The 25,645-nt window shown below is 39.5% G+C and overlaps 1 protein-coding gene across 1 annotated transcript in view; it reads left to right on the forward strand.

Annotated features, from left to right (window-relative positions):
- Positions 1-25,645, forward strand: part of PRTG (protogenin) — a 109,897-nt gene that overhangs the window by 71,255 nt on the left and 12,997 nt on the right. The window contains exon 12 of the mRNA XM_075855211.1: positions 24,094-24,189. Coding sequence (XP_075711326.1) covers positions 24,094-24,189 — 96 coding nt within the window. The remainder of the gene's footprint in view (positions 1-24,093; positions 24,190-25,645) is intronic.

Genomic DNA, 25,645 nt, shown 5'->3' on the forward strand with positions numbered 1-25,645 from the left:
TGTACTCTAAAAGAAACTTATACCATTCTTAAAGAAGGCAAATATCTGAGCAGTCAAGGAAAATGTAAACACTTCAAATATGCCAATCAGATGAAAATATCTCACCACTGAATGGCAAGTCAATGTTAGGCCAGGTTTACACAGGGCTGTTTTTCTTTAGTGTAGTGGGCAGATTTATGAAATTCACATTCACATACTGCAGTTTATCTGTCGATAATTCGCTGGGGTTTAGAGCATGCTGTATTATTTTCTCAATTGCACCATGATGTCAAACTATATCTTCCAGTGTGCCATGACCACCAATAAACCTAAACATAAAAAATAATGATGAAAAAAAATGGAATGTGGATGCTGATTGATTAGTATGGTCAGCAAGGCCACTAGCACTAGTTTAATACATGAGGCCTATTGTAAGATATTTCACCAACATCTATAGTCGGGGAGACGTTTGTTTATTCTCAGAACTCACATTGTGAAAGTAGTGCTGTGGGTGTGCAGCCTTTTACCTTTCTAGATCAAAATTGTATAACTTGTCCCCTATGCCGAATCATTGCATTGTGTATGGACAGCTGTAGGCTACATTCACACGAGCGTGACAGATTTAGGCGAGTAAACAAATCATCCGTAAATCTGTCCGTGTGCGTTGCGTTTTTGCATCAGTGTGCTTTGCGTGTGGCATGTTTTTCATGCACTTTAATTGATGCGTGAAACACGGACAGCACACGGATGTGCGTTCATGTGCTGTCCGTGGTTCTCACGCACCCATTGACTTCAATGGGCAACTAAGTGCGTAAAAACACCACCAATATAGGACATGCGGTGAGTTTCATGCAACGGACACTCGCATGTGTGAATAGCCCCATTGAAATCAATGGGTCCATGTGCTGTGAGTTATTTCAACGCACAGCACACGGACAAGAATCGCGCTCATCTGAATGAGTCCTCCGATACAGTAACAATTCAGAAAGGAATCCATGTGCTGTGCTTGTGTCTTTGTATCCGAAAACCACAGATGTAAACTGACATACTGATAATGGGGCTTTTTATCAGCTCTCTATGACCTACTGATCTTTTAAGAAGAGTGAAATTCTGTGTTGCTAAGAAAACAGAACTCCTAGATTGATTAAGTAGATCCTGTGGGAAGATAGCACTGTGCTGACTTGTCATGTCTCTAAGATCTCCCAAGACGTTATTTGCTGTAAGGTCTTATCACAGAGCTGTTCGCATGATATATTTGGTTTCACCTTTTCCCTTCAGTGGAAAAATAAGACTAAAAAATAATGCACATGACATGGTGGTACATGTCTACATTTTGTGGCCTCCGAAGAAACGAATGACTGAATCGTGCTCTCAAACACTGTTGTTTTGTGGTTTTTTTTAAAGCAACTATAAGGCCATCGACTTCTCAGTTGTAATGTAGTAGAAGACAGTACATCCTGGAGATCTACTTAAAGGTCAATGAATGGTTGATAGGGCCACTGATGCACCAAATCAAATTGACTGACCTATCTATCTATCTATCTATCTATCTATCTATCTCATATCTATCTATCATGATATTATTTATCATCATCTATCTGTCTTCAGAAGCTACTACTAAATAATTTTGACGCACACGACCCAGAAGTTCAGCAGATATAATGATACATGTACACTTCATCAAAAGGAAAAGATATCGTACACTTTTGTAAAGTGTAAATGGTGGGCTCATTCTGAACTTCTTTTAGGCCCCATGCCCACTTCAGTTTTTTTCCTTCAGGGTGCTATCCGTTTTTGTCACTGATAGCACCCTGAACCCATTTATTTCAATGGTGCCATGCACACTTCAGTTTTTTTGACGGTCCGTTGCTCCGTTCCGATCCAAAGTAGAGCATGTCCTACTTTGGTCCGAGAATCTGTGACCGTGAGGCCCATGCAAGTCAATGGGGCCGTCCGTGTGTGCCTAGCAACCGTCGGGCGGGCAGAAAAACATTAGAAAAATATTACACTAATCGGCAGCCACTTGTCTCTATCAATAACTGATAGAGAAAAGAGGCTGCAGATTAAAAATAAAATAAAAATCATTTCATATGTGCCCGGTCGTTGTCTTGGTGACGAGTCCCTCTTCTTCCTCCAGTCCGACCTTCTTTTGTGACGCGGCAGCCTGTGATTAGCTGCAGAGGCGGTCACGTGGGATGAAGCGTCATCCCTGGAGGCCGGCCTTCTGATGTGCGTGACCGCCACTACAGCCTGTGATTGGCTGCAGCGGCGACATGGATTGAACATCATCGCTGGAGGCCGGACAGGAGAAATGTAAGTATGAACTTATTTTTTTATTTTAACATTAAAATTTTATTTTCTGCGCGCCGAGCATGGTACTGTCAAGGTTGCTGAAAGAGTTACCGCCGATCAATGCAGCCCATTAACTCTTTATGCACCCTGGACAGTACCATGCTCAGAGCACGGAAACGGAAACACAGAGTGCACACGGAAATCACACGGCCGCTAAAACGGGTTCACGGACCCGTCAAAAGCGGCCGTGAAAACGGTGATGTAAGTGTGCACGAGGCCTTAGTGTTGCTGCGTAGAGGAATGTACAATGCTTGACAGTTGAATTAGACATTTGTGGATTACAGCCCAAATCGGCAAAGTAGTGACTGGGTACTCACCTCTCAGTGCTGTGCTGTTGGGCACAACAACCTATGTGCTTTGAATATATCGTACTGCTTCTGCTGGGGGCCCTCCATTTCAGTCCACAGCAGTGAATCCCAAAGTCATGGCTTGAGAAAGGTTCCTGTTGAACCGAAACGTTGCTGTGTTTGAGCTGAATAAATCCACCCTGTTTTTCATCTGTCTTGAAGTCCTGGTGCCGTTACTATATTCTATGCCGGTTTCTATATATATATATATATATATATATATATATATATACAGTGTGTGTGTGTGTTATTTATATTACAGCTGGCTGGCTTTCCAATAATTTACTGGCTTAGATCGTAATCAGGTTTAGTAGGCATCTCCACAGGCAACATATCTATGTTTCTATTGATCACAGGGTTACACGTGACAAAACATGACAAACACTCTTAATAAAAAAAAATTGAGTAAAGCTCTAGGCTTACTTGAATTAAATGCAAGGTCATGATTTTGCCAGCAAAATATGGAGCTCCTTGCTTGGCAGTGGCTGGAATATTAAACATTCATTATCCCCCCCCCCCCCACACTTCCTACATCCTTTCTTCACCTGTGCCTCATCCCTCAATAAAACATAATTAGTTTACTCCTGTTGTACATATTCAAGTGAACTTCGCATAGCAATTCATCTTGGTTATCTTCTTTACCAAGGTATTAGATTGACTCCATATCACTTGTTTGTCTGCTTAATTGCCACATTGAGTAAAAGTTCTGTGATTTATTTATCTATATTATATCTTTTATGTTTAATCCAAAGTTACATAATAAATTACATTATTCCAGGTGCCATGTTTGTAGTTTAATGTAAGCATATTTCGCTTCATGCTAGCCATATCCTAATTAACATCCTGGTTTCGCAAATCCGTTGCTCGGCAGATACCACCAGCGTTCGACGGACAACATTGACTTATATTGGTTTCCATCATGGGGTGGTAAAATAGATCTGTGTGGTGTGGTAAATAGCACCATTGTGACGGAGGCTCCGAAAAAAAAACTTAAATGCAAATGTGAACATAGCCTAAGACAGCATGTCTTGTTACAGCTGTTTTTGTTACAGCTGTTCTTACTGTGCCTCCTAAATACTGAAAGTAAATTCACTGTATTTGGGCCTCAAAGGGGTATTTCCATCAGACAATTATAGCATATCCACGGGATATTCCATAAAAATCTGATAGATGCAGATACCACCTATGGGACTGGCATGTTTTTCTAGAATGGGGCCCCGTCCCACCTGCTGTCGCTGGGCTCTGGCTACTGACTGACTGAAGTGTCCGGGTTTTCCAGAAACAGCCAAGCTCCCCATAGAAGTGTATGGAAGTTACAGAAAGAGAATATCACAGCGAGTTACGCTGTTTCTGAAGCTTCAGAGTCCTGGAAACAGCATAGCTCACTGTGCTATGCTGATTCTGTAACTTTCATTCACTTCTATAAGAGTTCTGGAAACAGCGTAGTAAAACGCATTTAAAGAGGCTCTGTCACCACATTATAAGTGCCCAATCTCCTACATAATCTGATCGGCGCTGTAATGTAGATAAGTGGTTTTTATTTTGAAAAACGATCTTTTTTGAGCAAGTTATGAGCAATTTTAGATTTATGCTAATTAGTTTCTCAATAGACAACTGGGCGTGTTTTTACTTTTTACCAACTGGGCGCTGTACGGAGGAGTGTATGATGCTGGCCAATCAGTGACCAATCAGCGTCATACACTTCTCATTGTTCCAGCCCAGCATGATCCACAGCAGTGTGATTGTGCAGTGAAAGAAGCTAGGCTGGAACAATGAGAAGTGTATTACGCTGATTGGTCACTGATTAGTCACTGATTGGTCAGCGTCATACACTTCTCCGTACAACGCCCAGTTGGTAAAAAGTAAAAACACGCCCAGTTGTCTATTGAGAAACTAATTAGCATAAATCTAAAATTGTTCATAACTTGCTCAAAAAAGATCGTTTTTCAAAATAAAAACCACTGTTCTTATCTACATTACAGCGCCGATCAGATTATTTAGAAGATAGGCCACTTATAATCTGATGACAGAGCCTCTTTAACTATTTCTGGAAAACCCGGCCATCTCATCAGACAGTGGCCGGAGCCCAGCGGCAGAAGGTAGAACGGGGGTCTGGGGACCCTGTTGTAGATTGTTGCCGGTCCCTGAGGTTAGACCCGCATCTATTAGACATTTATGGCATAGCCTGTGAATATACCATAAATGTCCGTGATTGATTCCAGTGATCGGATCCATCTGGTAAGATGGGAATAGCCTTTTAAGGCTAACCCCACTCAAATTCGTAAAATGTAGGTGTGAATTATTACTAGTATTATTGCCATTTTCCCACTCTTGAAAGTCATACTGACGAGCTGCTATTTTGTCAGGGAAAAAAATGTCAAATCCAGGCATTAGAGCAGCAGACGGAATTCTACAGTTTGGAAATCCCACTGAACAGCTCATCATAACTAAGCTTGCTAGATCCCTGTGAGTGTGACATGGGGGATATTAAATAGCACGCATACTTAAATTTTCAAGTTTGGCTTTCACCAACTTTCCGAATTGATTCCCAAGTTATTGTCACTTATTAACTTATAGGCCCAATGCTTCTTCAGCACACAAAAGGAGTGCCTGCACTTTCAGTGTAGCATACGCTTGTCTTTATGTTATGCTTCATATAGAAATAGCAAATACTTAAATTATTTTATTATTGTATGTCCTCATCCCCAGCATAGCCACATATCCATGCAGAGCAGATGTCTGGGCGAGATATATGTATTTTTTGTACATATCGTCGCAGGCTGCTTCTCTGCATGGGCAAATGAATATGAGGCTGTAAACAAAGTGTGTGTAAGAGGTGGTCCTTTCAATCTTCCGGGGGGAACTTTTACAATAAATAATATAATTTTTCTGTTCAGACCTTCGTAATACAGTTCAGTTAGGGAACCCTAAATTTAGAGCCAAAAATAGATTGAATCTTGTTGTGAAAATGCATAAAATAATTTTTAGAGAGATTTTCCTGCATTCCCATGACGAGAACTGATTTTTTTTTTCGCACTAAATATATGGCTTCTGCACAGAACTGCATTGAGCTTTTTAGTTACATGCAACTATGTCCTGAAAAGATAAGAACCCCTTTAAAGAGAGCATATCCAGTTACATTTTCTGTTCCAGTATTAAAAATGGCTGCCAACCTCCTATTTATGTATTTTTTTTTGCAGTAACAAATCAAACATAATCTTTTTTTTTTTTTTTTCTTGTTATAGGAGGCAGAATTTAATACTACAATAGCGTCTAAACCTAGATCTTAACTTTATCTAATAAATGTTAGATAAACTAGTATTTGTTTGTCTTTGTATGACATATCATTGCCTGAGGTGTATCTGTATAAATGTCTTCAGTATATACATATTTGGAGAACACATTCCTATATATACACAACATATATGCACAGCATAAACTGCTGGTGAAAGGACTACATTTTTCCTGTGTGCTGTAAACATATAAAATAAGGCTAAGGCTTCGTTCACATCTGCGTCGGGGTTCCATTCATGGGTTTCGTCAGACCTTTCCGTCAGGGGAACCCATGAACGGAAATCATAGCTTTCCGTTTGCATTACCATTGAATGCAATGGTAATGCTTCCGTTACAAATGGTTTACGTTTGTCTCCGTTTCGTACGGTTTCAGTTTTTTTGGGTGGAAACAGTAGCGCAGTCGACAACACTATTGATTCCGCCAAAAAACGTTTGCTTTCCGTTCATTGGTTTCCCTGACGGAAAGATCTGACCGAACACGTGAATGGAACCCCGATTCAGATGTGAACGAAGCCTTACATTTAATTGTAAGCTATTTGTAGATGTGCTGTCAACAATCTACAGTGACCTTTCCTACAATACAAGTAAAAGTACTTTCCAGTGAAGCCCCTTGTAGCTTAAAGTGTGGCATTTGGAGTGGGATAAAATCACTTACCACACCTAGGGGGTTAAGAATGATAGTCAGGCTATTCACATTTAAAAAATAAAAATATATACATCATATAGTAACATTTAAAGCACTTTTTATCTAAGTTCATTTCACAGTGGGGAAACACATAAAACTTAAAATGGACCATAAAAACCTAAGAAAAATAATGAATAGCAACTTGAGACATCTCTGCTAAAGACTTTTAACAAAAATCCCCTGAAGAAAATGAAATCCGTATTGTCCATTAATCATAGTGCATGCCAGACCTTAGGCCTTTATCAATTGTTCTCTGTGAATGGAAGCTGCCATTTAGATGTGTGGGGCCTTTCTAAGGTCTTGAAAAGTCAAAGGGGACGACTTGAAAAAACAGTACTATTACCACATGAAAGCATGGAGAGTGGACAGCAGAAAACATTTACTGTGCTTGGGAAAAAGTGTAGTCTTCTTGTATGATCTCATTGCATCTATGACCTTCGTAATGGTCATCAAGAGATTGTCACACAAGCTTAAGATCAGAAGGTTTTGAAATGCTGGGACTAAGGCCCCATGGACACGAACGTGCTTTTGCGGCCGCAATTCCCCTGAAAATCCACGGGAGAATTGCGGCCCCATTCATTCCTATGGGGCCATGCACACGACCGTGGTTTTCACGGTCCGTGCATGGCCCCGGAGCCCGGACCGCAGAAAGAACGGGCAAGCCTTATTACGGCCGTGTTCTGCGGTCTGGGCTCATTGAAAATAATGGCCGCGGCCATGTGCACAGCCCGCGATTTGCTTGCGGCTGTCACTCCGTGGCCAGCCAACCCGGAAATCACGGCCGTGCACATGGCTACGGTCGTGTGCATGAGGACTAAGTGTACATACTTGATATGACACATTCCTGCTGATGCAATCTTAATTATGCAATATGCACAATGGCGCTATTTGCGGTCATGACTTATTAAACATGTTATTGGTTTTACACAATGAACAACCTTTACTCAAATCTACTATCTCTGGGGGAGTTTGAAAAGGTGTCTATGGGTTTGTTTTTTTTTGACATTTTTAATCATTTATCGGTGATAAAAGTCTGACCAGTGGGAGTCCGTCCGCTGAGAACCCCACGGATCCCGAGAACAGGGATCCCGAGTCCCCTATGTGAACGGAGCGGTACTTTGCATGCTCGGCTGCTGCTCCATTCCATTTTTTTATGGGACTGTTGGAGATAGCCACTTTAAGCCTTGGCTCAATGTATTTTTGTTACATGCCTTAATCTCTTTGGGTCCACACTGTAGGAAAGATAATCCATCAGTTTTCATTTTTCGTGTTTAATCATTTTTATTCAGTTTTTGATCTATACAACTATAAGTAAAGCCAAAAGGTATATACGTCAAGGACACATAAACACAAGTCCCCCCTCCGTTCAGCCCTCATGTCGACTTCCATAAGAAAATTTGATCTGCCGAGTTGTATTTTATGACTGATGCCCAATGGTAATCTGAACTTTTATGGGACAAATACCTAATTTTAGGCTTAGGCTTTAGGTTTGATCAAACTACAATAAAGCATGCTTTTCTGCCTGCCGAGATGATTTGTTACAAAATCTCTATGAAAGACTAGCACTCCAGTATAATGTGCAAAAATTGTGTTTCTTTTCCATACGGTAAATAAGTATCCAATAACGTAACATTTTGGTCTTAATTCAGACCTTCATCAGACACATGGTACTACTGCTGGCCAATGTAAAGGTGCTCCTTGCGACCTCAGTCAACTGTAGAGAATGGCAACACAATTTTTTCAAATTATTTTGGAGTACTAGGTCTTTCATAAAGATATATATTTGGCGTGGAAGCCTACTTGTGCACCTAAGACCACAGAGGGCTAGAGGATTATTTTACCACGGTTTGTTACAATGTTTGTTTTGAGATTTTGGGACCGTTTGTAGGAGTATAAGGCAAAACTACACTCATAGGCCTCATGCACACGACCGTATCTTTGCAGCCGCAATATATTTTCGTTTTTGCGGATAAACTGCGGACCCATTCTTTTCTATGACCCCATGCACACAACCGTGATTTACACGGATCGGTGCGGGAGCCGCAATTGCGGACCTGAAAAAATCAGGACAAGTCTATATGAGTCTTGACATTGTGGGAGTCGTATTAATTTGAGTATAAAAATAAATGATTCATGTACATCAGCAAATGTTGCAGTCAGAATTCTGTACTGCCTTACCTGCAGTGAATGTTGTAACATATTTACGAAGTGTAGTTTTTTGCTCAGTATGTTGCAGATTTATGCGACATGGGAAAAACAAGAATGTCTTACAAATGGGAGACATTAGGTGTGTCTAATGCTGCATGTTGGTTCCTCAGTTTTTTTTTCTTTTTTCTCTAGGAATGTATTAACCCCTTCCCACTGCAGCCAGTTTTGACCTTTCTGACAGAGCCTAATTTTTCCAATCTGACGTGTCAATTTATGAGGTTATAACTTTGTATTGTTTTTACTTATACAAGCAATTCTGAGATTGTTTAATCGTGACACGTTGTGCTTTATGTTGGTGGCAAAATTTGATCAAAACATTCAGTGTTTATTTTTGAAAATCACCAAAATGTAGAGAAAATGTGGAAAAATTAGAATTTTTCTAAAATTAAATGTATCCTGCTTGTAGGACAATAGTTATACTACACATAATAGTTACTAGTTAACATTTCCCGTATGTCTACTTCATGTTGGCATCGTTTTTTAAACATCCTTTTATTTTTCATAGGACATTACAAGAAAATTTCAAAAGCCTATATTTTTAGGGACCAGATCAGTTCTAAAGTGGCATTGAAGTGCCCATATATTAGAAACCCCCATAAATCACCTCATTTTAAAAACTGCACCCCTCAAAGTATTCAAAACCGCATTTAGAATGTGTTTTGTTTTTTTTAACACTTTGGGCGTTTCATAGGAATGAAGGCAAAGATGCCATTTTTAAATGTCACTATTTTTTTTTATTTTATTTTAGATATTCAATTTAAATCCTTTTCTTCTGCTAGGTCTTGTTCACACGGCGTTTATTTGACGCGTTTTTGCAAATTTTACGTGCCAAAAAACGCATTGCAGTGCTTATGACGCAGTTTGTTTTTTTTACACGCGCTGTTAAACACGTCATGTAAAAAAAGCATCAGGTCAATTCCTGGCGTGAAAAACGTGTCAAAATGCTTGTACATTAAAAGGCGCTTTGCAAAAAACGCTAGCGTTTTTTTATGCGTTTACACGTAGTTTGTTTTTTGTTTTTTATCGCGGTCTGAACAAGGCCTAACACAGCAACTGTTAACAGAGAAACACAACTCAATATTTATTACCCTGATTCTGACGTTTTTAGACATATCCAATATGTGGCCCCAGTGTGCTACTTGACTGCAATACAGGCCTCAGAAATGAAGGAGCACCTTGTGGATTTGGGGACCTTCCTTTTATTAGAATATATTTTAGGCACCATGTCAGGTTTCGAGAGGTCTTGTAGTGCCAAAACAGTGGAAACCCCCCCCCCCCCCCCCAAACACCTTTTTGGAAAATACATCTCCCCCCCCCCCCCCCCCCACGAAGGAATTAATATAGGAATCCAGTGGGCATTTTGACCCTGCAACTGTTTCATAGATTTTATTGGAATTTGCCCATGAAAATGAAAAGAATATTTTTTCCAATAAGATGTAGATTTAGCTCAAATTCATTCATTTGTAAAGCAATTTCTTCAGACTACGGAACTACCCCTTTTGAAGCGCAGATTTTGCTGGATTGGTTTCAGCGCGCCAGGTCACATTTGCAGAGCCCCTGAGTTTACCAGCACAGTATATACTTTTGACCCCGCAAGTTTTTTTTCTGAATTGATTAGCATTGGCCAGCGAATAATAATAGACTTGTGGGAAATTTTGCGTTTTTTTACCACATTTTTTTATAAATTTTTTTAAACTTTTTTTGTCTTACTAGGGGACTTGACGGTCTGCAACACTGATCGGTGTACTAATACATTGCACTACCTACGTAGTGCAATGTATTAGAGCTGTCGGTGTGACAGTGTCAGCAAGCCTATCAGGAGGTGCCACAGGCCGTTGTTAGGCCTCCGGTTGCCATACCTACCATTGGGTGCTGATCGGATAAAAACCCCTTAAATGCTGCGGTCGCTATTGATCATGGCATCTGTGGGGTTAATCGGCCGGATCGGAGGCTAGCTCTGGTCCTCGCTGTTACAGCAGGGTGTCCGCTGTAATATACAGCTGACACACGGCGGTGATGGTGCATCATGGGCTCATCTTCTGCACCATCACCGTAACGTAACTGTACTGCAGCTTGCGGGAACCACTTCCTGACTGTGCCATATATATATAAATATATATATATATATATATATATAATGTGTGTGTATGGGCCACAAATCAGTCAAACGAGCGCTCATTCATCAGCTTATCATACAGTTTATGCAGTAATAAATATTGTTGTCGGCAGCAGATCTCCCTGTGTAAATGGGGAGATGTGCTGCCGACATGATGGAAATGTGTGGGGAAGAGCGATCATAGTCTTGCTCTTTCCATACATGGCTAATCATAGCTCATTTTGAAAGGAGCAAACGAGCCATGTATCGGGTCGTGTAAAAGAACCCTTAAAGTTGTATGACATTAGAAAAACATGGCTTTCTTCTAGAAACCGCACCACCGTCCATGGACTGTGAGTGGTATTGCACCTCAGCCCTATTCACTTGAATGGGGCTGAACTACGATATCAGATGCAGCCCAAATATAGGAATATTTCTGGAAAAAAGCAGCCATGTTATTCTAAGATCATACAACCTCTAAAGGCTATGTACACCTTTTGCAGGGCATGATTTTTTTTTGATTTTTTTTAAATCAACAATTCAGTCAGCGTAACTTTATAATTAGTCTTTAATAAAATATAGTTTGAAATAAAAAGAATAATCAAAAAAATATATATATAGTTTTACTTTTTGAGACACTGCTTCTCTGTATCTTGTATAAAGAGCAGCTGTATCTAGCGCTGAAACCTATATCCGTTGGGTCCGCGGGACAGACTGCTTCAGTAAAAGTGGGTCCTGCGTGTCTCTGACCTGTAATCTCATAACTTAGAGGTGATCGATTACAGTAGGATCCTGCATGTCCCGTGTGTCTCTGAACCAGTCAGGTCCACGGGACTGACTGATTGAAGTAATAGCGAACAATACAGCTGCTCTGTATACAGAATACAGAGCAGCTGTATCTCAAAAAGTAAAACAAATTTTAAATAAATACTATTTATAAAGTGAGGCCCCATGCACACGACCATAAAAATTCTCCATAATTGCGGACCGTAATACGGTTTGAAATTACGGACCCATTTGGTTCTATTGGCCGCGGACACCTTTCCATATCGCTATGGATAGGTGTCCGTGCCGTAGAAGTGTACTGCAAGAGATAGGACATGTCCTATATTTTGCTTTTTACGGGCCGTGATCCGTATGGATTACGCCAAACACACTGAGTGACCGGTTTATAAGAATTTAAAAAAATGTCCTACAAAGGTTTACATAGCCTTTGTTTGGAACTGCAATCACTTGGGTGCATTGTCTGCATGTGGACAAGGGGATTTGTGTTGATTTATGTATGATTTGCATCAATTTCTTTTACCTTGATCAAAATACACATATATCTGCTTTTACAATGTAATCCATATAAAGAATATATATGCAATATTTATAATTAATGTTCATGGTCAGTGGAATATGTGTTACACAAATGTCCTGAGAAATTTCACTTCCGTTTCATAACATTTTGTCTGTAAAATACTTACCCTTATTAAGCTGTTAAAAAAGAAATACATTTATATACACACACTTGACTCGGCACTTTGCCAAATGAACGACATTCGCTCCATTCAATGAGGTTGTGTCCATATGCTTCTTTATTAAATCACAAAAATATTGGTGTGTTTTAAATCACAAAAAAGGATAATCACTTCACACGGCAGTTGGCAAAACTTAAAAATAAGAGATCAATTACTCTCCCACATACCCAGAAGAAGGGCAGCTCATTAGAAATGCAGCGGCAGCTGCTGATTGTACCTGTGTAAGCTGCTGTAATGGCAGCATCTGCCTCTCCATTGAGATCCTGGAAAGCAAAACATATTCTGAAAAAGAGTCTTAGAAGACCCGATTCTTTGAGTTACATGGGAACCATTGAGAACAAACTGGAGATTAACATAATGATGATGAGAATTTGCTAGGGCTGCTGTAGTATTATAATATTAACTAATTGCTGTGGCATTTTGTTTTCCTGATGTCATGCCCCCCAAGAAAAAAAGACCTTGTTTCAAGAAACCACAGTAAATCAGGGAATCATCATAAATATTCACTCGTCGCCAGGCACCTATAACTGTGAGATCTGACTTGCAGTCATTTGAACCTCTTCCTGAAAATTTTAGTTTTACTAAAATTTCGGAAGAAAGAACAAACGTGAGGAATGACTATTTCAGCAGTGGTGAATGGAAGAAGCTACAATGTGAACTTTGTTGCAACATACTGTGTATGTATGTATATATATATATATATATGTATGTTTTTAGTGCTCTTGGCTATCCGCTATTTATTCCATGGAATATATAGGTTTAAAAGTGTTTTCTCGTTAAACGGGTTGTCGGGTTCCAGCAAACTATTATTTTTTCATGTATAATTAAAAGCTATACTATTTTCTAATATACTTTCTGTATTCATGCCTTAGTTTTCACAATCTCTGCTTGTTGTCATTTAGTAGGAACATTAATTGTTTACTTCCAGTGGATACAATTCTGTCCATGGTCATGTGATGGACACACAGGTGCTGGGATCATCAGAAGACACAGCTCTGATACACATATTGGTGCGAACCGTGCACCTCTATGTTCATCACATGACCATGGGCAGATTTTTATATACGCAGCATCCAAGTGTTTTTATAGGACAAGGGGCTCCCACTGTCATCCCATTGGCATCACAGTGATGCGATCGCGGGGTGCCGATGGTTTCCATGGCAGATGGGGCTAGAGGCCCCCAAGTCTACCGACAGTGTATTCCTAAGTGTGTATGCCAGAGGCAGGGCCTAATAGAATGCCTGTTAGGCTGTGTTCACACTGAGTTTTTTGCAGGAGGAAAATTCCTCCTGCAAAAACTGCTCCAGACGGTTTTTGCACAGTGGTTTGACAAAAACTCGTCAAAACAGTCGTCGAGGCGTTTTTTTCCTCTTTCTGACTGATTGAAATGGCGTTTTGGAGGCGGAAACCGCCTCAAGATGGGTCATGGCGCTTTTTACCGTGACGCGGTTTTTTTACTCGCGGTAAAAAAACTCGTCCAACTCCCATTGAAATCAATGGGAGGCATTTTCGGGCGGTTTTTGAGGAGTTTTGCGGCACGGTTTCCGCGTCAAAAAACTAGATAAAAAAACTCAGTGTGAACTGGGCCTTTGAGTGTATTATAAAAGCAATAAAATGATTGCATAGTGAAGTCCCGTAGTAGAGTTAACAAAAGGTAAATTTCCCCTTAAACTATTTTATTATGAAAAAAATAAAGATAAAGCTACACATAATTACTATTGTTGGGTCCGTAACAACCAGAACTATAAAACTATCAAGTTATTTAAAGAGGCTCTGTCACCAGATTATCAAATCCCTATCTCCTATTGAATGTGATCGGCGCTGCAATGTAGATAACAGCAAAGTTATTTTTTTTTGTTTTTTTTAAAAACTATCATTTTTGCCCATGTTATGAGCAATTTTATATTTATGCAAATGAGCTTTTCAATGGACAACTGGGCGTGTTTTCTCGTTTTACCAACTGGGCGTGTATTGTGTTTTAACCAACTGGGCGTGTATTGTGTTTTAACCAACTGGGCGTTGTGAATAGAAGTGTATGACGCCGACAAATCCGCATCATACACTTCTCATCGTTCCCACCCAGCTTCTTTCACTACAGACACACAGTGTGACGTCACCCACAGGTCCTTCAACCTTGGCGTCGGAAGAGAGAAGACACATCAGCACCAGGCGTCAGAGGGTAGAGTTGAATCTGCAGCAGCATCACCATGTGCAGGTAAGCATAGCAAACTCCCTAGAGACAAGCATATTAACCTTTTGGACGCCTGGAGCCGATGTATCTTCTTTGTCCGACTCCAAGGTTGAAGGACCTGTGGGTGACGTCACACTGTGTGTCTGCAGTGAAAGAAGCTGGGTGGGAACGATGAGAAGTGTATGATGCTGATTTGTCAGCGTCATACACTTCTATTCACAACGCCCAGTTGGTAAAAACACAATACACGCCCAGTTGGTAAAAGCACAATACACGCCCAGTTGGTAAAAGCACAATACACGCCCAGTTGGTAAAATGAGAAAACACGCCCAGTTGTCCATTGAAAAGCTCATTTGCATAAATATAAAATTGCTCATAACTTGCGCAAAAATGATAGTTTTTAAAAAAAATAAAAAACGTTGCTGTTATCTACATTGCAGCGCCGATCACATTCAATAGGAGATAGGGGTTTGATAATCTGGTGACAGAGCCTCTTTAACCCGCACACTGAACGCCATAAAAAATTATCTAAAACACAATGCCAGAATTGCTGTTTTCTGTTTGTCCCACCTTCGAAACAAAATAAAAAGCAATCAAAAAGTCCTATGTACTCTTAAAAAAAAAAAGTACCAATAAACACTCCAAGTTGTCCCACAAAAAAATAAGCCCTCATACAGCTGTCGACGGAAAAATAAAAATGTCAAAAAAAATTCTTTATTGTACAAAAGTAGTAAAACACAAAAAAAACCTACATAAATTTGGTATCGCCACAATCATAATGACACGCAGCATAATGGTATTGTTATTTGTACAGGTGCACGACCCGTTACAGTAGGTGTATTTAAAGCTATGTCTTCTAACTATCCCTGTGTGCCCATCACATGACCAGGGACAGAATTTTATCCACTGGGAGTAAACCATGAATGTTCCTACTGAATAACAACAAGCAGAGATCTTGAAAATTGTGAGGAATTAATACAGAAAGTATATGGGATAATTGTATAACTCTTCATTATACAAAAAAATAACATGAATTTACTGAAACTTTAGAATTCCCTTATTTGATCCTGCTGATTTTGATGTTGTCCAGCAGCAATCTAATGTCTAAGGGGACTGCCTCTGTCTTTAACATCTCCTGTCAGGGGAATCAAGAATCAAACAAACCTGTCCGATTCCTGTTTTGTAAGCTAAGATACGCCTCTCCTTAGGTTTCTGGCAACCGCTTATCTTCCTTAACTTATTAAAATAACATGCGTGATTGGCTGTGATGAAAGTGGATGTTTTTGGTGGAGTCGAGTTTGTTCAGGATTGTTTGGCTCAAAGCTCTTGCAGGTCTATGTCCGCTCTACCTTTCTGGCTTATAACCCTTGGGGCCTGAGAATTGCCTGTTTTGAAATAATAAGTCCAGTACATAAAAGTCATCTTCAAAATGTTACAAAATCAATGCCAACAACTATTCGACCAGAATACCATTCAACATCTCCATCAGATAATATTGAACTCTCCCAGGAACTATTATAGGGGAACTCAAAAGATCTTCTGCTTTGTATATATTGGAATGAAAACTGAGTATTCAATGTTTTCAACAATGGAATTCACAAATTCTCTATACATTACAGACATGGGTATGTAAATTCTTTATAGAGGACCTTTCATGTCACCCAAAAAGTAAAATTGCCGCCATACCTTTTATTCCTGCCTCCACCTGATTGCAGAGCATTTAGCTAATATACTAGACCAATAAATTGACAACTGGTTGGCCTCCACCAGCCAGCGTCACCAGGGCTTGAACCTCAGTTGCTCTGCCTAGCTTTTGATGGAATGATAGGCTGCATCATCCGTAATCATCCAGTCTACAAAATTGCTGTCCCTACTGGGCTGAATACATGTTAACTTCTGTAATCCATTATTTACAAAAAAAATTTTTGCAGTTTTGCACGAAATGGCACAAATGTGTATACTTTCTATTGGACACCTTCAACTAAATATCCATGTAAAGTATGTGGCAGTTTAGAAAATGACCGCTCAGGAGCAAAATCTGTACTCTTTCTGTAAAGTCCGTTTTTCTGAGAGCGTAATTGCATACTTCATTACAATGTAACATAGCAACTACCGATGGTTAGTGAATCACTTCCAGTAAATCTGGTCACTGGCAGTTGTGTTCAGTTCTTTAATCATCTCTGAAAGCATCAATTTCACATCACTCTGTTTTTATACATCAAAAACGTTCAATTTAAAGTTTGTGTCATTTTCACAATGATAAAATGGTGCTCTTATTACATTGTATTTTATTACATTGAGACTTTATTGGTGTTTTACAAATAGAAAATTATGAAATTCAACCATGTATTGTACACCAAGACTTCAAAGGCTGCCCGCGGGCCATTTGCTTAGGGTAGGGCACATCAAATAATAATTGTAACAAAATGTGTAGATCTTTCAGTATACTATACGCCACTCTTGTACTTCAACAAGACAGTTGACGTTATTGTCTTGCTAAGACAACCCCTCTCCATATCTCCTTGTATTACATGGATGTCCATCAATTTATTGCTGATTGCTGGGCTGGCTTCATTCCAAAAATGGGACATCGTGACCTAGGGCTGGGTGATTATGACCTAAATCAAAATCACGATTAATTGAACATGTAACCTTGATTTTTCTAATTTATAAACTTTTAGACCACCCTTCTTTTTGCATTCCACGCCCCCTATTTGCATGCCACGCCATTTAATTAATATAGACCCCCTGAGTCTGCTGTATACTATTGTATATAATATACCCCCTGACACTGCATTATAATGCCCCATAGCTGCTCCCACACAGTATAATGCCCCTATAGCTGTCCCTATGCAGTATGATTTCCCTATAGTGCCTACACATGGTATAATTCCTCATAGTACCCCCCACACAGTATAATGCCCCTATAGTGCCCCACACATGGTATAATGCTCCATAGCTGCCCCACACAGTATAATGTCCCTATAGCTGCCCCACAATGTATAATGTCCCTATAGCTGCCTCCACACACTCTAATGCCCCCATGCAGTATAATGCTCCAATAGTGCCTAATAAAAATAATAAAATACATACTCTCCTAACCCAGTTCCAATGATGAGTGGAGGAGATCCCGCTGTTCCTCCGGACTGTGTAGCTCGGCGCGTATTTTCAGGTTCCGTTGCGCTTTTGGCATATTTACTCGCATTTCAGGCATCTTATTGGTCCACAGTATCCTCAATGCCTGTCCGATTTACATCTTGCTTAGCCTCAATACCCACGTGCCACGGCAAGTGGACAGTGCCCTCCCCAATGGTATATATACAATGGAGGTTATATACAGGGATGATGACTGACTGGTATATACAGGGATGATGGGGTTATATGCAGGGATGATAGGGCTGGTATATACAGGGATGATGGGGTTATATGCAGGGGTGATAGGGCTGGTATATACAGGGATGATGGGGGTCACTGTATATAACCCCCATCAGCCCTGTATATAACCCCCATCAGCCCTGTATATAACCCCCATCAGCCCTGTATATAACCCCCATCAGCCCTGTATATAACCCCCATCAGTCCTGTATATAACCCCCATCAGTCCTGTATATAACCCCCATCATCCCTGTATATAACCCCCATCATCCCTGTATAGGATGAGCAGTTGTTTGGTTTTGAGATTTTTGAAATAAGGGACTTTACATAATGAGTCTTGAATTTTACCCACAATACGTTCCACAATATCTACACTGAAAAAGAAAATGTATACATTATGCTACATTGCTAAACACCGGACGCTACTTTAGGCCCAGTGGTGTCCCAGTGTATAGGACACAAGTCATTTTTCTGAAATGTATTCTATAATAAAAGGAAGTTACAGGTTCTCTAGTAGATATTATGTTAAACATCTACTAGAAAGCTAGGCTCTAACTTTAAACATGGTTACGGGGCCTGGGATATATTGGGTATTTGTATATAATACTATATAGCTGATAAAATACTATTCTTATGGAGGTTCCTGCCCTATAAAATCTATTTGCTAGCAGGATTATATCCATATGTGGTACCACAGCTTTTCAATGGCTATTCTTGAAAGCCTAATATAGTGTCTGGTGTAACCATCTGTAGGTTTTAAGGTATCGTTTTTAAGCTATTGATGTGGAATGGGTTAAATTAATTTAAAGAGGCTCTGTCACTACATTATAAGTGGCCTATCTTCTACATAATGGGATTGGAGCTGTAATGTAGATTACAGCAGTGTTTTTCATTTAGAAAGACTATCAATTTTGACAGTTATGACCTATTTTAAATTTATGCTAATAACTTTCTTAATTCCCAACTGGGTGTTTTTTAGCTTTTGGCCAAGTGGGCTTTGTGAAGAGAAGTGTATGACGCTGACCAATCCGCGTCATACACTTCTCTCCATTCATTTACTCAGCACATAGTGATCTTGCTAGATCATGATGTGCTGTCACTTACTCACACATTAATGTTTGTGTTGGATTTTGGCAGCAAGCGTGATCTCGCGAGATCACGCTGTAAATGACAGCTTACAGCGTGATCTCGCGAGATCACGCTTGCTGTCATTAAGTCCCACACAAATGTTACCGAAGTGTCGGGAGTGTGAATAGACATCGCGTCCTGGCTGGAGGTGATGTCTATTTTAACAAACAAGAAAGGTTTTGGCAATAGAAATTATTTTGTAGTTTGAGAGATATCCTAAAGCTAAACAAATGTCTGAAAAGCTGAAAAATATATAGTGATCTCTTAGCTCACCATAAAATATTGGCACATTTACTGATGTAATATGTTACACAACAGTATTCTTATATGCCGCAAAAGTTACAGCTCCCATAGCATTCATACATTGACTTATGTTGGGTTTATATCAGCAATAGGTGGATCCTTTAGTAGCATAGTATATAAATGTGTCTACAAATAATAGACATTTTTATCCTGCATTTGACCTCTCAGAATTTTATGGTGTTGGATTGATGGTGTATTGGGAGTTGGATTATGTCACTAAATCAGAAAAATAACACATCCCGTTTCTTTGTGTTTATTCCTTAAAATGCCCCAGGCCTCAACAATACAGTAGATCAACCTTTCCTTATTGCAAGTGTAAACCTAAGAATAGATACATTGTTCTATTCTGCATGAGATTTTTTTTCTGGCACTGGACATGTTAAATGTGTGCTACAGAGGTGTTCTAATTCTCCCTTGCCTCAAACACTAAGGTTATTAAAATACTTGGGTACTGCACATTTTTCTCTTCCATGTTGTTAGTTGATGGAACACTGGGAAAGTAGTTGGCTTATAAGACAGAGTATATGTGTTAAATGGGCCCTGAAGGGCAATCCACGGTTACAGTGGACAGAGAAAGCATGGCGATTCCTAGTGATTACCTGTACAGTAAACAAGTGTTCATTTACCTTTAAATAACAAGACCGTTAAGGTTTTTGTTTTTTTAAAAAGTTATTCTTTGCATTTTCCCCTTTATGTCTGAAAATATTTTGTATGCCACAGTAAAAAAAATATTCTAGACTTTTTTTTTTTTTAAATATCAAGCTGCCAATATTATTAATGCAGGGAAATAATAATAATATTCCAGACCCGACCCTGCTACAACTGTTGATTTTTTTAAAAATTGTTTTTAAATTGGAGTCAGCAGTGTTTCAGTTTTCCCACCCATCCCCCTATATAAGTTCTTCGGCGCATCAATTGCTCCAAGCAGCCTTTGGTCAACCCCAGGTTTTATGGCAAAGGTCTTGACCCAGATGTCACACTGGCTCATACTGCTGCCCCTTTGGCTGAAGGATGATGTAGACTTTATTGTGTTGAGAGGTTGGTCTTGAGGGCAGTGCACTCACCCTAGAAATTGGGACCAATGAGCTTTTCAGACAGACTCTTGGAGAACAATGGGTTGGTACGGCATCAAAAACTGCACAATACAAAAGAGCTTGTAAAAAATGTACATTTGACCACACCATACGTTCAACCTTAACACCTCTGTTCAATTTTTCATTGTAACGTTCAGCAATTTAAATAAAAATTATCGATCAGCACATTTATTTAAATTGTATAAATATTTTCTAGGTTAGTGTTTAATGACCCATTTTATGGAATGTGAGGTAAATCTTTAGGAAAAGGAAGTTTCTCATTTCACCACTGCAATGTTTATAGTGCTGCTTTAGAGTTGATATTCTCTGTAGAGACATTTTCGGACTTGATTTGCTGCAGTGGGACCATATGAACTTCAACAACATATCACAAGCCAAAGTTGTAACCATAACATGCCAGGTTCCTTTAGACCAGTGTTTCACAATATTTCTAAGCCAAGTACCCAGTACTCAAATAAATATGGTCAAGAAGTATCCACTACAAATGTGGCGTGTACCTCCTGGGCTACACGCACCAAAGACCACTAAGCAAAATAATAGCAGAGATGTTGAATCTTCATATGAGCTATTTAGTCATAACTTGGTTCACATTCTCTTGAAAGATGATTAATAAACGGCCCATTTATACTTTGTATATCAATCTAGCAAATAATTGTCATTATGAGAGAATCTTACTGCTATATGCACTGTAAGACCAGATTACTCAAATGTTCTGCTATATTTCCTAGAAACAGAGAGATGTAAAGAAAAAAAATCTAACGGATATGCATTATGGATAAGATGTATAATTATTTATGAATCTATCCCAAGGCATTGGGAATTTTTATAAGGTTGAAGTAAAGTGTTTACATTTTCAGCCTGCTTGAAAGCACATCGCTTTATGAATGGAGAATTTAGTCCAATAAGGTATCATATATAATTATCAATTGATATAGAACATCCTTGATTCCCTCACGTTATTGAAGCAACGGTGATCCATAGAGTTAGAAATTGCTTTTCTGCGTGCCGAAAACCTTTGCCGGTCCTATATATAAGAATTACAGCAGATCCATTAACTTTGCAGCCTTGGCTTTATGCCAAGAAATATTTTTGTCAACACAGTAAGCATTTCATATTCATTCACTTTCAAAACTGTAAGTAACTGTGTATTTCGCGTTATTAATTATTGACAATTGAATACCCTTCGTCTTACCGTGAACATCATTACTGAACAGTAGACTGTTTTGGCTTTTTTAACATAGTGTATGCAGTGACCTCTGGTGGTAGGCATGTATCCAGGGGTTTAATGTGTGAGCTGCTTTTCTTGTCTTCCTTCCTAGGAATATCATTTGAAAACCAATTTCTTAAAAGAGAAACAAGAGTTTAGTTAATGAGAAATGTATAGAATATAGAGGAAAAAAACCCTTTGTTTTTTAGTTATATAGTGGGTAGTAATGCAACATCTGCTCACAATTTCCATTATTATTATTGTTGGAATTTTGTAAATCTGCGCTCCGAAGATGTTCTTTAGCTAATTAAAACTCCATAGGATGATGAGGCATTTTAAAGAACTTTGGTGTTGATATTAATCATATGTCATTTTCCATCTTGCACCGATCGACTGTTACTCACCCCAGGGGGGTCTCTTTAAAAGAAAAGTGTGGCATTTGGTATTCTGTTCAATTACGTTCAGCTGTCATCCTCAATTTGAAGTGATCTGCTTGTTGAGAGAAAAGTCCAGAAAACCAAGCAGTGAACCGTTTACAGCTTTCTATCAATGCTATATGCGCAGGGGGCTTCAGATAAGTAGGACCCTGGATGTCTCTAGATTTCAGAGATACCATGACTAAACCTGTGGTAATGATGAGCCACTCAACTGGAACTCATAAATAAGGATTGATTTTACAGAGAGCCCCGAGGTACACTGCTGTGAAAAATGACATAGGAAATGGGAACCCAGTTGTGCCGTTTTAAGTTCTGTTTCGGGATTTTCAGAAAGTTAATTTTAGCCTTGTAGTTCAGTCTGTTAAAGATCTGATAAGTGATGAAACTATGGCTTGTCTTTAGCAACCTATTAAAGCTGTCGATAGATGTAGCAATTCTGATTAAAAATGAATAGACTATCTCATATTGTCCTGATTGTTTGACAATTGTCCCTTGAAACAGAATAATTATTTGTAACAATCAGATTTTGAACATAACATACTGAGAATTAACAACCAGGATGTTCAATGCATCACTGTGAAATATCATTGGAGTTGTTGGGTTTGGAAAAGCCCTTATAGACCCCAAGTACACAAAGTGATTATACTAGAATGCTGAAGCACTGTGCGTATAGTGATTCACTGCGGAGATCGCCAGTGCATTAAGTGTATGGGGGAGGTTGGAATGATAAAGGGACATAGCCAGGGTGTGTTGTATGTCATGCAGTTATGTGGAAAGATAAGACACTAATAAGTGTTGAATAATTGGTATCCAAAGGTTAAGAAAATATGTTTCTCCTTTTTTTTTAAGTTTGGTCTTCAATAGGGTTTAGTGTGGTTTAAAAACACTACATATGAATGTAGTAGGCTGTATGATTGATTTATCCTACTCCGTTTGTACACACAGACTTATAGCAACAGAATGAGTTCCTCAGCAAAGAAATGTCTGTCTTCATGATATATCATTTTGCCAAAGACATGATTAAGTATGATTGTGGTACTGAGAAATGTAATGTATAATCTTCTATAAAAAAACACAAATTTATGAGTATTCAAGTGTAATCTTATATGAAAACCTAACTTTACAGTGGTGGAACTGAAAATAGTTTTTACTTCTATGGAACCCCTGCCATTCCTATCTTGGTGTTGGGGAGGGTGAAGCATTCTGGAATTCTTGTCTAGCTCTATATTCTGGATATATAGAGATATATTTTTATATTTTGCCAAGCATATTTTAGCAAACTGAAATGAATTTGCCTACTGTAAAAGTGACAGGTCTTCCTGCTGCAATGTTCTGGGGGAACCCCTGATCAGGTGCCAAGTTATCCCAGAGTTTTAGGGAACCCTGGTTGGAAAACTCTGGTCTGGGGCCTCACGTACATGACCGTATTTCAGATCTATTTTACACAGATCATGAATACTTCCCATACTGTACCCACCAGTGCCTCCAATTTTACACACATTGTTTGTATGCTTCGACACCTTATTACTGAGATATTCTCTCCTAGAAGCATTGTATCAAAGGGGAGATTATTGTGCATCACTGAGGCACCACTCGGTGGCATACAAAGAGCAAAATGGCATTTCCATGTGCCTCTGTGTACGCACCTTGCCTTGCCCTTGTGTGCCATTCTGTATTATTTAACTAAAAAACGGGGGGGGGGGGGGGATGGGCCATGTGAACAAGCCCTCAATAAAATAACCAGATATAGGGTATTTTATTCATATAATTACCACAGCAGTAAAATAACTGATTTATATACTTTTTTTTTATAAAATGGATGTGTTTATTGTTCTCCAGTTCTTTCTGTTTATGTTGTATTTGTTTAATCCTTAGTTCCTAGAAGAAAGTACCACGTGAGGTTGCTTGCTTATAACAATATGGATGAAGGTTATCAAGCCGACCAAACAGTCAGCACACCGATTTGTGTTTGTAAGTAACTAGATATCTAAACAAGAAAGTTAATTATTATTATTATGTATCATTATTATTAAATTATATATCATGACTCATTTTGTGGGCTGTATATTTATTTGAGAATGCAATCTATTACTCCACCATCAGCTAGTGTCATACCTGATGCACCAGTGGCGGACACAGACTGCAAAAGGCCCCTGTGCAGATAATGTGCCAGGGCCCCCCCCCCCCCACCCCGCAAACTTCTCATGGCCGACGGTCCGCTTTCAGCTGCATCGCTGGGTCTCCTAAGTGACCCAACAATGCAGCACTAGCAGCCGGGGCGTCACTAAGGCTGGGTTCACACACACACTATTTACGGACGTAATTTGGGCGTTTTAGCATTGAATTACATCCGAAAATGCGGCTCAAAAGCGTCGGAAAACATCTGCCCGTTCATTTGAATGGGTCTTACGATGTTCTGTGCCGATGGTCATTTTTTTTTACGCGCCGCTGTCGAAAGGCGGCGCGTAAAAAACTGCCTGTCACTTCTTCAGATGTAAATGGAGCCGTTTTCCATGGACTCCATGGAAAACCAGCTTCAATTACTTCCGTAGTGGACGCAGCAAAAGACGCCTGCACATGCCATTACGGCTGAAATTACGGTGCTGTTTTCTCCTGAAAACAGCACAGTAATTTCAGCCGTAACAGACGCTGCCGTGTGAACATACCCTCAGGGCTTAAAATGTCCGGGAAATAGCCCCAATACATATGTGTCCGCCCCAAAAAAAAGTGTGTGTATAGGAGACAGCATAGCATATCTATAGCACTACGACCCTATAAACTATGGATAGGATTAGATACAGTGGCTGAGCAGACAGTATCACACATGATAGGATTAGATACAGTGGCTCAGAAGGCAGTATCACACATGATAGGATTAGATACACAGCTCAGCAGACAGTATCACACATGATAGGATTAGATACAGTGGCCCAGCAGACAGTATCACACATGATAGGATTAGATACAGTGGCTCAGCAGACAGTACCACACATGATAGGATTAGATACAGTGGCTCAGCAGACAGTACCACACATGATAGGATTAGATACAGTGGCTCAGCAGACAGTATCACACATGATAGGATTAGATACAGTGGCTCAGCAGACAGTACCACACATTATAGGATTAGATACAGTGGCTCAGCAGACAGTATCACACATGATAGGATTAGATACAGTGGCTCAGCAGACAGTATCACACATGATCGGATTAGATATAGGGCCCAGCACAGTATCATACATGATTGGATTAGATACACAGCTCAGCAGACTGTATCACACATGATAGGATTAGATACAGGGCCCAGCTCGCTGACATTGCGGCTCCAGCGCTGGACCCAGGAAAGGTAAGAATAATAATTTTGCTTCTTTATGTGTTACTGATTATTTTTGTGTGTTTGTGTTTTTTTTACAGGTTCGGTTGTTGG

Source organism: Rhinoderma darwinii, chromosome 3 (assembly GCF_050947455.1).
Source record: "Rhinoderma darwinii isolate aRhiDar2 chromosome 3, aRhiDar2.hap1, whole genome shotgun sequence".
Taxonomy (NCBI): Eukaryota; Metazoa; Chordata; class Amphibia; order Anura; family Rhinodermatidae; genus Rhinoderma; species Rhinoderma darwinii.